Source organism: Daktulosphaira vitifoliae, unplaced genomic scaffold (genome assembly GCF_025091365.1).
Source record: "Daktulosphaira vitifoliae isolate Bord-2020 unplaced genomic scaffold, ASM2509136v1 Scaffold_1, whole genome shotgun sequence".
Lineage (NCBI taxonomy): Eukaryota > Metazoa > Arthropoda > Insecta > Hemiptera > Phylloxeridae > Daktulosphaira > Daktulosphaira vitifoliae.
This window is the reverse complement of record NW_026099572.1, coordinates 38034915-38053277: the sequence shown is the minus strand read 5'-3', so window position 1 is coordinate 38053277 and position 18363 is coordinate 38034915. Positions and strand designations below refer to the sequence as shown.

The following is an 18363-nucleotide window of genomic DNA, read 5'->3' as shown; positions in this document are numbered from 1 at the left end:
AAGTATCAAACAACCCTTGAATAGATATAAAATGTATATGTACTTGTAATGTTTCGGCAGCTTGTAACAATAGCGGCAACTGTTCCTGGCCGACGTTAATCTCTCCCTTGTACATAAAGTGTATGATCGCTCTCATCTCCCAGTCGGGTAAATCTTTAAGGACTATAACGGGATGTTTACACGGTGTCTCAGAGAAAAGCCTTTGAAAATACGGACTAAAGAGAAAAAAAATCATTCAATATCTAAATATTGATAAATATCAAACTAATTTGATGCTCATTAACATCTTTGTGATTTTAAGTGTTGTTACTAACCTGCACGCAGACAGCACCACTTTATGGGCCTTAAATTGTGTTTTTTCACAAACCAGTGTTACATCTACGAGAGTCTCGTTCTGCAAAAGTACTTCGATAGCGTCCATCATGTGAACCAGATGGTTGTTCCATCGAAGACTGTATTGGGGAGTATCCATTTCACTTATTATCTGCACCAAAAGAAGATAAAAGAATAATATCAGAAACGTTCATTCAATAATTTAAACAATTATTTTATGCTTCCGTTATAGATAGAGTGAAATACACACGATTTAAATGCACATGACATGAAGTAAGTAAAATAATATTAGACGATTGTAATGAAGCCTACAGACTGAGATTTTTTAATGATACTAATTTTGAGAGTTACAATATTAGTACTATAACATTACATTAGTAATTAGTAAAAAGAGTAGGTATTATTTTCATGAAAAAATTGATATGCCTTACGATCAAGTTATTTAACATGAACAGCTTCTATTATTCACATACACGTAATGTTTCTTTTATCGTAAAATAACAAAATATACGAATAACATATAAAATATATTAGCATACATTTTCCCTACATTAATAAAAGATACACGTGATTGACAATGCAACCATATTATTCTTGCAGTAGTTTTCACATTAATTCATAAAATGAATCATTAATAAGTATTTCATGGTTTTATTACTGTACTGAGCACATAAGAGTAATAAAAGAATAATAATTTCCACGTTGATATAATTGAAATCATATGTAATGATGAATATAATACTATAAAAACAGTAAGTAACTAACATTTACACTGAAACATAGTAGTTAACACTTAATATAAATAATAACAAAAATTTCTACTGAAGCGCGTGCCAATACCATTTCATCAGTATTATAACACATTTATGAGCTTAAAAAGAAGTAACACGTGTTGTAATAGGAAACATAAGATGAAACAAAACCCTGAGAGGTTTATCTTTTTGTAAAGATTATGCTTCATTTGTATATTTATTAATAATATTACACGCAAACCAAAATTTTAATTTTCAATGTAGTTGTTGGCTATAATTGTTTTTATTATTTATTATTTTTTACCGATAGGTATTACAACTCGACAAAAATATAAAATTTCATTTGTCAGTAATACTCTGGACCTAACTATATTTATATTTTATTTAATTGTGTGCAATTTTTCTAAATTTAGATAGTGCCTAATACGTGATTGGATAAATGAGTATGGTAACAACATCTAAATATAAGTTAAATGACCTTCTCAAAAATCAAGGACACTAATTATAATTCCATGAATATCAATAGAAAAAATCTCAAATACTTGAGATTGAGATTAATGTGTTAATTTCAGTATTTTTTTCAATATATACATCAAAATTAATAAGCGATAAAAAAATATTTTGTATTTTCCAAATTCTCAGTAATGCTGCTAATTTTTATAAAAGTTTATATATTATATGCAAAGAAATTAATCATCAAACATTTTTTAGTTTGATTCAAATAAAAATACATCAACAATTGATTAAATAATCAATATCTTGTAATAACTATTGCAAGGAACTATGTTTGATTCAATTTTTAAAAAAATTAATAGCGAGTTTTATAGGTTTTTCTTAAATTATATGTAAGAAAATATCAAATGCGATTAATGATTTTTTTTTTAATGTACTTAAAATGCATAAAATTTTAAAATGTCACAAATTTAAAGTTAAAACACTTAATTCATAAATTAACAAATATGTACTTTTGTTCGATGATATTATTAAAAATAATACTAGTATAGTAAAAAAAAAATATTTGCAAATTCATTATCAATCAAAAGTATTTCTGTGGCCGTGAAAATTATTTCCAAGGATTCTATTGTATTTTGATTTGGACATTAACAGACATTAATGTCATGTATGAGTTTTTTAATGAAAAACTAACGCCTAAGTCACTATCAAATATCATTTATTATTTTCTATCTATTGATAATGTAATTTATTTACTATGATTTTTATAATTAATAACAAGTTAAAAGATTTCTTTACAACGCATTCATAGAAATAATTTTTCATTAATTAAAATCTAGATTTTATTATACAAAAGTATGTTAAGTTAAATTCCAAAGATCAATAAAATGTTTTCTTACTCTACTAGAAATGGTGTGACCAATTTTCTTTTTAACTATTTATAAATAAGCAATTATGTAAAACATTTTATACATACATTTTTTTCCAACGTCTATAGTATAAAAATTATAATTATTGAAACCAATATAATATTACTATGTTCAAAGTAAAATAGACATACTACGCCGATGACATTGCTCACTCGTATTACAACATTAAAAGACAAGATTTAAAAAAAAAACAGTAATTATTTTACATTAATAGAAGTAGTTATTTTATGTTTTATTACAAAACTTATCTGAAATCTGCTTTGGGTGATAAATAGACAAATCTACACCCATATTTGTGCTATGTGTTTTTATCTCTTTCTGATGATTATTAGCTATTAGAAAATAGTTTTTAGTCGTAAGTGTTACATAAGGACAAGGAAATAGAGTGTTCGAAAATATTTACAAAATGATATTATTATTTCGTATATTATCGTCAAAAATATTATTAAGGCAGTGGCAAAATAAATTTAGAAATCTCAAATATTTCATTCTAGTTCTGTTTATGTTATGAACAAAATGTGCAATTAATATCTTAATAATAAGCAAATATTTCACATAGATATGAGTCTGTTTACGAAATATGAAAAAGTAAAATATTTGAAAATTAATACATGATAACTTTTATTAAATTAGCCCTATATAAAATTCTAACCAATCAATAGGAAGTTTTCAGGAGAAAACCCGCAATTTTATACTAAAAATAACTATTTTCGATAATATTAGTAAGGAATACTTAATTTATAAAATTCTAGATTACCTAATAACAGCATATTTCATTAATAAAGTTTAAAAAAATATTATTTATTTATTTGAAATACTTAACGCTTAAACGCTTTTTAAATATCAAAACAAAATTTAATGGTACTAACATAAGATATAAAAGTGCATTTTTACAAAAATAAAAATTTCACACATTTTGGTTATTTATAAACAAATTTTTACTTAATAAAATCAAATAAACTACACTAGTCAAAGCAAAAATCGAATATCGGAAACTGTAATGAAAACGAAATTTTAACTTTCATATGATAAAACATAATTTCTTATCAAAACATATATTTACTATTCAGTTTTAATTTTTTTTTAGCTAATGTAATTGCTACTGAACTGAATGTTAATTATAAAAATACCTGCTTAGTTTATGATAGAGGTTAAATGAAACATTTAGGTTAATGTTTAAAACGATTTTTAATTTTTTAATGCAAACTTTAAAACTAAGTTGTTATAGTTGTCTGAAATGTAAGTTAAATAGACTTAGAGAGAATCCAAAATAAAGTTTTATGAATGAATTAGACATTGTCAGTTTACTGCAGGGTATTCTCAACATTTTTTAAATGAGCTATATAATAAATGAAAACTAAAGTTATAGCACTTTTTATACTTAGTAAAAGCTATTCATTTCAAAAACAAAAGTTTTACCGTAGTATCTCTAATGTTTCAGTCAACTAATAAAATCATATTATTATTGAAAATGTTATAATTAGAATTTGTTTTTATATAATACTTTTTATTTTGATAGTGCAATTGTGATAAATCATTGTATGTATAGGTATTTGTTATTAGTTGCCGCCTAAAACTAATAAAATATGTGGCCTGAGAATCAAAACTTTTAGTGATTTAAAAGATAAATAAATGATTTTTGTATAATACCTTCAACTATTTTTCTTCTTAATGATTTAGAAAAAAATAATTTATTTGAATAATTTATCAACAAGTTACAGATAGTTTAAAATTTTTTCTAATAAATGGATAATGAAATTTTAAACGGGCTCTCTCTGTAAATACATAAAATATTAAGATAAACTCGTCAGGTTCTCAGGCTATGGTATTTATAATGAAAATATGAAATGAAATGAAATTTAAACGGAAGACAATCAACTATAATTTTAGACAAGACAAGCGGAGAGCGAAAAATAGACACATAAATGATTAAATACCAAAATGAATATTTTTATGATTATTAAAAAACGCGTTCAATAGTAATCAGAGTTTACCTTTTGATTCAGCCATTTTTGGGGGTCATGGCGAGTGTGCTGTTGATCAGCCAACACGTGAAAAGTCGTCCAATATTCGACAACTTGAAGGAGTTTACTATTTTAGAAAACTTAAACCAGAAGGGTTGTGGCAATAAAGACGTCGGCCTGCGGCAATCGAAAGACCTGTTGCGACTTTGAACGATCAAACATAACGACATTAGGGTACAATACAATAACGACATAAATGCCGAACTTGGATAGACGACGTGACATATTTGTACTATTAAATTAAATAGCCAAAATTCTAATTTCCATAACAAATTGAAACACACGTAAAATTATTGCACTGGGAACGTATACGTTTATAAAAAATGTATCCTGCAATTGCCGGAAACAACGACCTACTGGATCATTTTTGGGTGCGGTGCTTTGTACGAATTTCGTTGACTAGCCGAATTTGAGTGTGTGTGTCTATAAAGATTTGAGTGCGTATGCGTCGTATATTATTTTACATATCTGGAAACGCTAATGAAAGCTATTAAAATACCAACAGCTCTTTTTCTTATTCTCCGGGTGGCGTTTTTTTGTTTTTCTTTTTCCTTTCGTCTNACCTCCCCCCCCCCCCCCCCCCGCCTATCACTCAACGCCCAGTTTTATTTCCAGTAACACCCATTCGACTTTGGCGCGCACGCCTGGCCACATCCCCTCAGTTCTTCTTCTTTTCATTTTTATTCTATTTTTATACACACATATACTTTTTGTTACCCTTCATTATTTTGCCATCGTTATTTTTTTTTTTTTACTCCTGTAGTTTTTCTTTTGCAGACTCGCGCGCGCGCGACACCTGGCCGGTTGACCGTCTTCTCTTCGAAACGCCATCATCGGCCAGTCGTCGCTATTTGATTAGATCATATAAAAAATAATGATAATTAGTTTGATATGCGAATGTGACAAACTGAACAATTGCGACGCCAGTCGCGGATTATCGCTATTAACTAAAACAATGTCATGTATTACACTGTGGTGATAACACCACTCGTAAAAGTATTTATGATATGAATATGGTTTGTGCGCGAAATGAGCGTGTTAATTATTAATTAATTAGGATTCGGTTACTCGTCGACATCCGGACGATAACGGTCGACATACGATCGCGGTTCATGTCTTGTGTAATAGATTAGTTAAAAATATGTGTAAGTCGCCCGAAAAAATATGATTCGCGTTATTTTAAATCTTAATCAACTACTTGTTGGCTTTTATTGTAAATTATGAAATATATTGTAATGAAATATTTAATTTTTAAGTGCACCAAATTGTCGCATACGTACCAACGCAACGACTGATTTATTAGTCCGTCGGTACTAATCGAGAGTACAGTAAAAAATTATGATATCAAATTGAATATTTTAAAAGTTTAACTGTAAATTTGAAAATTTATGGCTGTGAAAATTCAATTAGATTCTTTCGAACCATTAATAAACATTTTAACATTATTTTTTTGTTTATTGAACTATTTAAACAACATATAATGTTTTAATTTCGTGTAAACAACAATCATTATCATCAAAAAATACAATTTAGTATTTTTGTAAACAACACTATTAAAAACTGTTGAAACTGGTTTTTGAAACTACAGCATATATACAATTCAACCTGAGATTTAGGAATTTGTTGATATTGATATTGTTGATACTCACTACGACTGAGTATTGGTTTTTAATTGTTGACAGTTAATAGGAAAGCTATTTACTCATCTTCCGTGTAGCTTTTAAGTGTATCACATGAGTGTAGTACGTCAGATCATAATGAAAAATATAACAATATTAAATAATGTTATTCCGTATAAATTTTACACGAGATAATTTTCCGAACTGGAAGACTAATTTTTTATAAATTTTACCAAATAAGTTACGTTATATTACAAATGACGTCTAAACAATAAAAATTAGCTCAAAACGCAGAAAATAAAGACAAAACAAACGTGACAATAGTTCTCGAAACGTTCAAATTTTGTTGTAATGTAATCGTCGAGTAAACTGTACACAGAATTTATTATGAAAATTAGGATGAATTTTGTTACAGAGTACCGTGAAGTATAAAAAAATACATGTATGTACGTATAAAAAGACCATAATAATATTTTTCGTTGTCATATACAATAGAATAGCAGTTCACGTAAACGATTGCCGTATACAAGTCGTAAGGGAAGTATTTTTTGGCGGGAAACCCCACACGGTAATCCAAACACGTCTCACATACAACCCTCACACATGTTCGAATCGACTTTAATGCGTGTTAACTTTTAAAACGTATTTTTTATTTAAAATTCTTAACATGTTGTACATCCGTTTTACAATGAATCTGTAATTTCCAATGATAACGTAATGTTTAATTCGGCGGCGTCGTTATTATTATTATTAAACCCTTTTGAAGACGGATAGTTTTCTAAAGAGACTAAAAGGCTAAAGAGTTTCAATTTTACTATTTTTAACAAATACGTTAATATTTAATATAATTTTTTTTTTTTTTAATAATTTAATTCTGAAGTGAACTTAGTTATTTGCTTTTCTGTAATCAAAATTCAACTAAATATTTTACTGGACACTTATTTGTTAAGTTGATTTCAAGTTACCTAACTATAAACAACGTTGATCATTAAAAATTTCTAGAATAAAATACGATATTCAGAACTTTGTTTGGCACAATTATCATTAATAAATAAATGGAATTAAGAAAACATCATAATTAAATAATTATTATAATTAAAATATTATTTTATGTAAATTAAACAAAAATCAATCGGATTTCGCTCATGATAACCGTAAAAAAGTTCCAGTAATAATAAATATATGTGAATATATAATTGTCAAATAGGAAAATCTTTTCGACTTCCATTAAGAAAAAAAACCAGAAAGTCTTATTAGTATATTTTTTTATTAAAATAATATATTACAGTTAACTTTACGTCTTTAAAAACAAAATTGTATTCATAAATCAATTTTTTTTTCCTTAACGAAATTAATTAATTATTTCTAGTTTTAACTATTAACAATTAATAAAATTGATGAGTAATTGTTCTTGATGTAAATTTTATGTATTAAAAAACAGCATTTTTTTTTTTATGGACGAATTGAAGAAAACTTAAATCGGCTGATTAAAAATATGAGCAACTAAAACATACCCCATTTTGTGTTACGTCGATCACTTCCAAATCTGGACGCTTGTCAATCATTTTAAAATTATTTCAATCCAAGTGCTACAATGATGTTTATCTGAGTAAATCACTGAAAATGATCGAATGACAAACAATGTTGTTCGTAAAACATTGTTTTTGAAAAACCAGAGGTAGTTAAATAAAATCACCAACGGCACTCGGTCACACACGCACCCGGCAAATCTGATACTAAAACACCAAACGACGGTGCAATGAATCGGCGGGCACTACAAGAGACTCAACACCGTAAGACACCTCCGTCCGCGGAAGACGCACGTTAGCGTGTGCCGAGGGCAGCCGCATGTGACGGTTTTAACATTACTAGTTGTTGTATGCGAGCGCGCGCGTGTGTGTGTGTATTTGCATGCGACCGCCTTCTCTTCCACCGCCCTCCACGTTCACCGTCACCCTTCACTCCACCTACAATACTTGTCCGTCGCCCCCACTAGCGTCTGGGTTGGGACCGCCGATTTCCGTGCGAAATGTCTTGAAGGGTTGGCCGAACCACTCGCCCGCTGCCACGTCCGACGACGCGGCAGCCCGAACGTCGGCGGCGGTCGGCTGTCCGTCTTTAAAGCCGCTCTAACAACCAGCAAACAGCGATCCCACAATAATTCAGTTGGCCCCTCATTACAGCGGACTAAGTGTAAATCGGTCGCTGTACCACTAATGTGTAACTAAAGAAAGTGAATTGAAATTAGAAATACTCACCACCATTACTTTCTTATAAGCAACGAAAGTTGTTAATGTTAAAACTGAACGGTGATTAACTTTTGATCAGTGGTGTTATTAGTCGGCTCTACAAGTACAAATACATATTCGAGTCTAATTAAGTGTTTAAAGTCCTTCGTAATTACAATTGTTTTTAGAGGCGCAATAAAAGGTACACTTTGTACCGCAGTATTCTATTGATTCAACCAATGGTCATATTACTTCTTATTGACGAGTACCGAGAATCAATAAAAGTTTAAAAGAACAAAACATTTTTCTGTAAACAGTAAATAGAATTACATGCTAAAACGTTTTCGGAGGAACACACTAATTTGTGTTTTTATACTTTTAAAACTCAAAACCATTGAAACGACTTAATCATAAATTACACCAACGTTTTTATAGGTCATTTCTTTGAGTTAACTTTAAAAGTTCACCGAGGAACAGTTTTAACATAAAGTACCACGTTTAAAATTGTTCGTAGCTCAAATGTAATCATATCGTTTTAGTCGAAATAATCGGCTAATTAACATTTGTTAAACTGTTCGTTCCATCTCAGTATTATATCGAATAGGCGTATCAATAAAAATTCTATACGACGGATTTGTGTTAAAATGATAAATAAAAAAAAATTTAAGCACTTTCATAATTCGAAATTAACTAATTAACTACTGAAGTATAAAAGACAGATTTTTGAAAATAATNTCATAATTCGAAATTAACTAATTAACTACTGAAGTATAAAAGACAGATTTTTTAAAATAACTTTATCGTAGATCGCTTGTGCAATAATTGCACCAAAATTAACGTTGTTTTTTATAGGAAAATCTGGTAAAAATACGTAGGTTATTCACATTTAACACTTAGAAATATATCTAATAAATGTTATTTCGCGTATGTGTCAAATTTAATATTTTACTCAATAGTTGGATACGTTGAATCAATGAACAAATTAATGTTATCGAGATGAATTTTTTACAGCAGGCTTTTAATACCAACAGGTATTAAAATTATTGATCAATTAGTAATTGTTATTGGTCCAGTTAAGACATAGTTGATTTTACATGAGTGAATTATAGTCTGTAAAGATCTATTCCGGATACAGTTTATTATTGTAAAATTAATCGTACCCAAGAGCTTAATCAATGAATTTTCATTACTTTTCACCTAATGTTACACATACATTTTTCTAGGTACTGTGAGTACTTCAGAGTGGAGTTTTTAGTTTTTAATAACGTTAAATATCAATACTCTCCCCTACGCAACCGCATCGTCACCACTGCTCCCCTTGCCGCACCGCTCATCATCACTCGGAGCTCTTGTGCAAAACGTGATTATAACGATTTCTTAAAATCGGAGCGGCGGGTGTACGGGGGTGCGTGTAGCCTTTAAAAAGATGATAATATTGATCTTTTTTTCACATTAAAAAAAAAGTAAAAGTACACGGGGGTGAAGTGTTTTGATGACTAGAGGGGTGGTCACGGGAGGGTGGTGTTGGTCGGGCAAATTATAAGTCGACGAGGGTGTGTGTGTGTGTGTGTATTGTCTTTCCGCTGCCCCCGCGGCACCTCTTACTCCGCTTCTCACACACAGGTCCGAGTACTGCTTTCTGTTCCCCTTTTTTTCTTTTACTCCACTCCACCGACCGCCTATTTCTTATTATATTCCTCTCATTTGTTATCGAACCCCCTTTCTTATTTAGCCCTAAAAAAAACACTCGCTGTGTATTTCGTGTGTTAAAAACTACTCCGCTTCATCCGAACTACACTCTCCACTGCCGCTCTCGTATTTAAAAAAAGCAATGGGTGAGTAATAATAATGAAATACGAACAAACAAATGCAACCACTAATAACGTAGAAGCTTATAAAAATGTTCACAATTGCCTGCAGTTTTTGCATGTATAATATTCCAATTTGACTTTATAATTGTGTGTGCGAGGAGCTCCAGAAACTATAGGTACTTTATATTAATTTTAAATTGAAAATAACATACTGCAAAACTTTGAAATTTTCTTATGAAAAATAAAATACGACATTTATAATAGGACAAATTGAGGAAGACATAATAAATAATTTAGAAAACAACATTGTCACATTCATAACTAACTATGAAATAAAGTACTTGAAAACTTACTCTGGAACATAATGCACATGTATAAATTTTACGCAGATCGACTTAATATTTCTTGGGGGAACATTTCTGCAATTAATCTTTATAGGAATTGACTTTTGTAAAAACGAAGAATATTTTTATAGCCTTGCTCTACACACATTTAAGTATATTAATTATCAATAAGTTTGATTTTTTTCGTGGTGACATTTTGTGCCTTTTAAACGTTTTTAATTTTTTGCGAAAATATGCAATATTTATTAGATTATATACAACAAACATAATTGTTATTTATAATTTTCAAATTCAAAACTATCAAAATTATGCTCAGAAAGTTTACTTGGACTTTAACCTAACACTGTCTTTAGGCACACATTTTCGTAATTGACCCATTACATTTACGGTGACATAACATAATGGTATCAATTAGTTATTTCGTGTTGAGAGTGCGATAGTTGCATACAAACATTAATAAAAGATCCCACTTTGTGGTTATACCGACGACATTATTTTTGAATGGACGGCGGCGACCCACTGACCCGAAAAAAAAAAAAAAAAAAAAGGTCAGAACAAAGTATAAACTGCATTTTATACAAACAGGGTTCTACCGCCCCAAATAGATTGTTAAGTGGTCATTCGCGTTTTGGCGAGGGGACGGATTCACTTTATCCCCTTTTTAGTCAATCAATGCAATATTTGCGACCTACCCCGAAAACGTATACAGTTTTGATTGCAATAAAATAGTAAATATACGACATTTCCTTTTGTCAGGTTAAAAAGATACGTTGGCGCATACATCACACGTCTCCAGTATATATAATATAAAAAAACACACCGATGGTTTTAATATAAGCAGCTACACGCCCCACGTGTAATCGTTTGGAAGACCTGACGATGAACCGCAAAATACAAACGAGGGGTTAATAAATGTCGTTGCTTCCGGACATTTCATATACGTCTACTCTTTAAAGGCGTTTTTTTTTTTACTACATCCAGTGACTTTTTGTCACTCTCAAAGTTTGCAGTTTCCACAGTACAACATAGTAACTGCAATTTGTCAGAACGTTGTCCGCCAAATTCCATTTAAACTTTAAAATAAATTATAGAGTTTGTAAATCTGTGATAAATAAACATCTATCATTGGTATATATTGGTATTAAAATAAAATAAAATATATATAATATTTAGGAAAAAAAAAACAAATGATATTATAAACACAGAGCAGACGAATTTTGTTTACTCATGAAATCTGTAATTTGACGATTATAAGTACTACAATAATATAATAGTCTTATGAATACATGATGTTTAAGACAAAACCAAACGCAAATCAATTAAAACTTCCTGCGTGACAGTAAAAAATAATCGAATTCGAAAAATACTGAAAGTAACTTTATTTTCTACACTCGATAAAATAATTACCGTTATTACGTTGTAGTACGATGAAATTTTAAGAATAGTTATTTTAAATATATTTTTTAGTTCATACTCATGTTAAACTAAATTTTTTATGTCTACTAATATCGTATTACTGTTTATCAATGATATAAATGTATATTTGTTTTTATAGATTCCATTTAAATATAGTATTTTTATAGAATGCTCTGAAAATTTGTCTTTTCTCTATTTACTCACTTTCACTAAATAACGTCAAATGACACGGCAGGACTGATTTGGCTTATTTATTATTTGAAGAAAATGAGATATTATCAATTTGCATGTGTCATATTGCAACAGAAAATTACTGCAAATCACATTGAATCCACCTGGTCGAAAGAGTGTGTCTAATAATAATTATCTTTATTGATTATTTTGTTCTTAATTGTTACTCGGTGGATGTTTAAAACTAAGTATTATTAAAAGAAAAATAGAGAGTAATTTTTTTTTTATGATCGATAGTGACTACATAATTTTAGCTATAGCCTTTGGTCATCATAACATTTTAGTGTTGTTAACGACAAAGATAGGTAATGACCTACAATTTGGTGTTATCGTGTAAATCATAGTTAATATTTACTCGCGACAAACATACAAAAAAAAATCATGTTTGTCATTAAGCATCAAATCATCATAAAAAACCTCAAAATTATCCTGAAAATGAAAATAATAACTATTTTTATTGCATTTAGTGGAATATAAAATAATTAATAGTACAATTTTGTTTGCATACACAATACAATTAAAATTTTCATCAAATATAAAAGTCTAAGAAAAAGACATTAGTCGAATACTTATCAATAGCTGTTACACATCGATATACCCACGTTACATCATACAACGAGGTTATAATTAGAAAATACATTATATTTACATGCATAGTAAATCAATAAAAAAATTAATGTCATAATTGATATAATATTATCGAAAATATATAGTAGTGATTAATGTAAGCCAAGTTATAAAGTTTCAATGGTGTAAAGAAATAATCATATTAACTTTTGAAGAAAATTCACTAAAAATAAACATCAGATTACAGATACTATTTTTCTTTAATTGTAATACCGTAATTACATAATATCATTGTGCAATTAGTTTTTTTAAATACTTAAGTATAAAACGTGTAAATATTAAATAGTACGACATCTCATAACACCTTTCGACCAACACTGTTAATTTTTCTACTGAAATTAGAGTGATCATTCATTAGTCCATTTATTAGCTTTTTCGAGTTGATGTTTTAAACTGATTAAATTAACAATAACTTACAGAATTTTCTAGATTGATATGATGCGTTGGTAGTTATTAGGCGCAATACTTTTAGCTTTCTAAATGTTCACACAATGAGGCAATCATCGTCGCTTATCAATCTCATTTTATAATAACTTTTTAGAAGTGTTTATAGAATGGCATAAAACAAACGTACAACATAAAAAATCGCCACAATTATCAATTTCGGTATCTCCTTTACATTTAGCACGACGTGTGATTATCGAGAGCTACTGCCCGTAGGACTACAGCACTCGGAATAAATGTTTTTTAATGGATCTCGTTTGTATTCGAACATTTTCATTAATCGAACCATTAACGTCATATCTAATAAAATATTGCATACAATACTGTCTGAGTATAGGTCACTACATGTACATTACTCGGTCAAAATGTTTTATATCGTTCAACAATAAAAAGTGATGATGAGCGAGGACGGTCATTATTCGATGAAGAAATTTACTGGACAACATTACGAGATACGTACGACGTCGTCAAGTATAACGAGAAAAGTTAAAAAAGACACGGAGAACGGGATAAAAAAAAGAGACGCGCTAATGTTTCTACCAGAGGACATCGCTGTTTATGTGTGTTGTTATTTGAGAGTGTGTGACGCCGCCAACTCGTATAATTCTGTTTATGTGTAATAGGTAATAGGCAATTATTATCTTCGCGAAGGACTTCAAGAAAAGTAATACGCGTAGTTTCATTTTTTGATTATATAAAATTACATACTTACACAATAAGCACGACAAAAGTGATGACAAATTACTTTTCGAGATTATATACACTACTGTCCAACTTGCAGTGTTCCTTTTTTAACTTATTCGTTAATTATGTAATAATGGCCATCGGGTTTGGCCAAAAGGTTACGCATGCCGGTAAATCCATTAGAAAATAAACACTGACTTTTAAAAACCTTTGTAGTTGACACAGTAGTTTTGTGCTGTTACAGCGGTCGAGTTTGTATGAAAAAATAGCGACCTATCGTTGCCGGGGGTATGTTTTTTGTAAGATATCATTATAGGATTGAGAGTAGCGAAAACAAGAACAACACTGATACGGTTCAATCGTTTAGAATATCTCGGTCCAACACACTCGAGTCGAGAGAAATCATCTTCAAAACAGTGAAGTAATAGAATAAGTATGTTTTTCTCGTTCTTTTTATTTTGGAAAAACGTAATCGTCGATGCATCAAATCCGAACCTTCTCCGCCGTAATAGTTTTTTTCTTGTTATTGATTTTGACGTATGACTTCTACTAACTTGCACATAAAAAACAGAAAATAGTAATTATTACATTTATTTTCCAGACGGTACGGAATCTGCTGAGTCCGTACAGAATCCGATAAAGATCGCACTATGGTCTGTTCGTAATCCTTGAAACTCGTACTAGTTGTAACGGAAGGGAAATATCTATGTACCAACTAAAAAACCGATTTTTTGTGTGAACAAAATGTCGCCTTGTCCGTATGCGTTAGCTATTTGCTTTTGTTACCTAATCTATTATTATAATGTAATCGCAATCGTATTAATGGCAGCTGACGAATATTCAAATTAAAAAATAATTTGTTAATAGTTCAGTTGAGAAAAAAAAGACTTATGTAACCGACTCATTATAAATATGATGCGCGAGTAGCTATCACAACAGATATTAAGGCGAGTGTGTAAGTAATTGTTCTATTTTTAAGTCCGAAACGTTTCGTTGGAAATCGTGTACTTGGTCTAGTGACTTGTGTGCGCCGAGAAATCTTGCTGAGGATACACGGTTTTCAATGTGGTACTTCTTTCGGTACTGGATATGGGGGGGGTGGGGCAATATTGTCACGCTCAGGTAGATTAAAGACTAATGATGACATATAATACATACACACAGATACACATATTTCGTAGAAACAAAACGCAGAAAGGCATCATTTATGTACACCATATCCCATCAGACGATTGTACGAAGAAAAAAAAATCGTGGTTTAATGACGACGACGTCTTGGAGGTAATTTGCATCCGGTGGTAGGTAAGACACTTAATGTTTTCCCGTCTTTTCCGTTTTTTTAACCCGTCCAGCATACAGCACGCATTAATCATTTAAACACCAGGAGCATGATAATTCGGTAATTGACTTCGTATGAGGTGTTTTGTCGACTTCTGAGGCGGCGTCTTTTTTTTTTTTTTACAGTTTTTTTCCACGGTAGCCGCCACCGCCGTGGTTTTATTCGATTTTTCAACGATGACAGGTCGACACGAATAAAGACGGGAACATAAAAATGTATAGGAGAAAACATAATAAAAATAATAACTTCACGTGGGAGGTAAATTGACTAAAATGCGAATCAAATATCCACGGGCGAATCATTTGGTCACTGGCAATCTCGGCGGCGGTCAATTACGTCTGCGTGTCTTTTAGACTTCACTATTCGACCATTAATACACATTACAATGATAAACCATTCACGACGTCCTACTTATGAGAATTCAGAGGTCTACAAAGTTCAACAACTGTAACGAAACAATCGCATTTGAGTTATTACCCGTCGAATTAATACTATACATTTAAATAGAGTTTTGATAAACATTATGCAACAATTAATAATCGATCGGTTCTAATATGCTTTAGACCGAATCTTAAAGTTCGCATTACTTTCAAGTCTTAGCATCTTCCTAAGCAAAATCGCACTACGTTTCTGTGAAATTTTCAAAACTGGAAAAATTGAGCGAGTCGCCGCCATAATCTTTCTAACGTTTTATTTTCTAAAGGTTATAAAATTCAGCGCTACTCGTATTTCATGAGATAATTAGTAGCCATCGTGAAAAGAAAGCCTATTAAACAAAATCATTTATAGAAGATTGATCATTATGGTAAACAGCCCAATGGATACCACAAAACAAGTAGTATTTTTCATATTTTTTAGTGAAAGTTTTGAAACGGACCATGTTTCCTAAGTTCTGGGGAAATTCACTGAATCCCGTACATTTTGGCGTCGAATAATATTGTTTTTAACAAACATTTTTTCAGCGTTTATAATTAAAAATAAAATATTTGTCGCTTATAGATTACCGGAATTATATACAACTTAACCAATGGTAGATACTTTGTATAATTATTTACATTTATTAACAATTATTTAATTTAATAAATGTCTATTTTACATTTGCTTTTAGTATTAAACATTTTTTTTTTATTTAAATTTTACACTTTAATCGTTACAATTGTATAATTATAAAGTGTTCCTTTGAAAACGTACAAACATATTGTATATCGAGTTTTTTACGAATGCGTCACTAGTAAACAATATTGTGTAAATTTACCGACTCACGAGTCTGATCCTTCCGGTCGGCCGAGATGTCTGTAGGAAACGGTGTCCCATATGCATACGACTCGACCGCTCTGCTGGTGACAATTAACTTTGCTATTGTTGCGCTAATGACACTGAGGTTATCTGTAGCGCACGTTTCTTGTACGCAGAACTTTATCACCATTATCGGTAGCTTTTCTCAGATACTGTCCGAGCGTCGGTTGTGCTCTCCGTTTTACGTCTTTAATGCCCGAGCTTTTGCCGAGTAATTAATTAAAAGGATGGACGGACGGAAGGGCGTATAAGATGCATCGCGGCAGGGAGGGTGTCTAAAAGGGACAACGGCTCACCGCACAAAGCCGAGTCGGTCTCTCAATCGATATTCATATACACTGTCGGCCACATGCATGTATACGCGTATTACACCAGGCAGTAATGTGCGTGTGGAATTGGCTCGTGGCCGACATGTATTTTCGAGTGTCTACGTGTTGTCCGGCGCACTGTCTTTGCATATGTCCAACGAGGGTTAAGGAGAAGGATACGGCAGGAGGACGCACGATAGCGGTCGTCGGCGGAGAGTTTCGGACGCGGGACGCCTATATAGCAGTGCCCGAACCACGACATGGCGGTGCAGCAGCAGAGGGACAGCGGGGTTACTAATGTCTTATGTGTGTGACGCAGAAAGCCCCAACTCGCACACGCGATCCATGTGCGTATATCCTTTATAATGTGTTCGTGTGTAATAACGAAATTTAACTTTGACTAATCTACACGAGGTCGGGGGATGGTCGGGATCGATAATGTTTCTCCAAACACACACACACACACACACGTCGTGTGTCGGTTCGACATGCCGACAATGGAAGTGTATGCCAACGCCGTAGCCGCCGAGGGCATTTTTCTTACCACGCGAATCGTCGCACGAAACGAGCAAAACAAATAAACGTTTTCCGTAACGAGAACCGATGACCGACTGACACACAAGTACACAGCCACACACGAAGACTGTTTTTCCAATGGCTCAGCGGTTCGGTCGTGATTAAGTGCGGTCCGTCGGTGGAGTATAACTATTAGGCCGCCGCCACAGCCCAAACGGATGCGAATCGTCTTTGACATTTTGCGTTTTCTTATTTTTCGGTTGGCCGGCGACGTTGATTTTCCAAAAACGCGCGACAAAACATTGCGTCGCGGTGTCATCAGTCAGAGGATGTATCGGATTCCGAGGGTACCAGTGTAACGTTTGCGATGAATAATATTGTCTGACCAATGTTTTACCGAACCGACATGACAATAGTAATAGGCCAGTACAGGTGAACCGGCTTAAAATTAAAATGTCCCCCGTAGAGAACGTGTAATAAGTCTATCGCTAATTTGCCGATGGCTCGTTTATGAGGTAACAATAGTCAACGCTCTCCCATTCCTCTCTTGTAAGAACTTTACTTCCGAGAGGATGTAACGGTTACTAATTACCGTATTAAACTTGGCGCAAACACCGAAGATTTTTTCATGAAATCGAACAGTTATTTCGTTTGGAGCATTCATTTATTTTCGCGATTAGCTCTAATCAAGTGACGTTTGATCATACGCAATTAATAACTCTTGTAAAAATAGTCTTACATGTTTTTTCATGTCTATACAGCGGTGCAAAAGGCAACGGGAAACCAACTGCACTCAATCCTAGTAAAACAGCTATGACGAGTAAAGATATTCTCGGTAACAACGAGAACATTCTTCTGCAGGTTATTGCGGAAGACTACATTCTTAAAAAAAATTATTGTACTAAATCATTTTTTTTTTTTAATATTCAATCAAACTTGGATATTTATGATGGAATCATTTATTTGGTTGATTGTCACATGGTAACAATAATATCAAATATTCTCTAAA

The 18363-nt window shown here is 31.8% G+C and overlaps 1 protein-coding gene across 4 annotated transcripts in view; it reads right to left on the bottom strand.

Moving 5' to 3' along the window:
- LOC126906475 (transcription factor mef2A) overlaps positions 1–18363 on the bottom strand; it is a 32282-nt gene that overhangs the window by 6756 nt on the left and 7163 nt on the right. For 2 of the 4 annotated variants that reach the window (XM_050687055.1, XM_050687057.1), the window contains exons 1-3: positions 7625–7967; positions 315–484; positions 44–215 (exon numbers count right to left, since the gene is read on the bottom strand). In XM_050687055.1, the coding sequence (XP_050543012.1) occupies positions 44–215; positions 315–484; positions 7625–7675 (393 nt within the window). In that variant the 5' untranslated portion in view covers positions 7676–7967. Of the gene's footprint in view, positions 1–43; positions 216–314; positions 485–4461; positions 5062–7624; positions 7968–18363 lie in introns of those variants that run through there. The other 2 variants (XM_050687058.1, XM_050687059.1) reach the window with 2 other exon arrangements.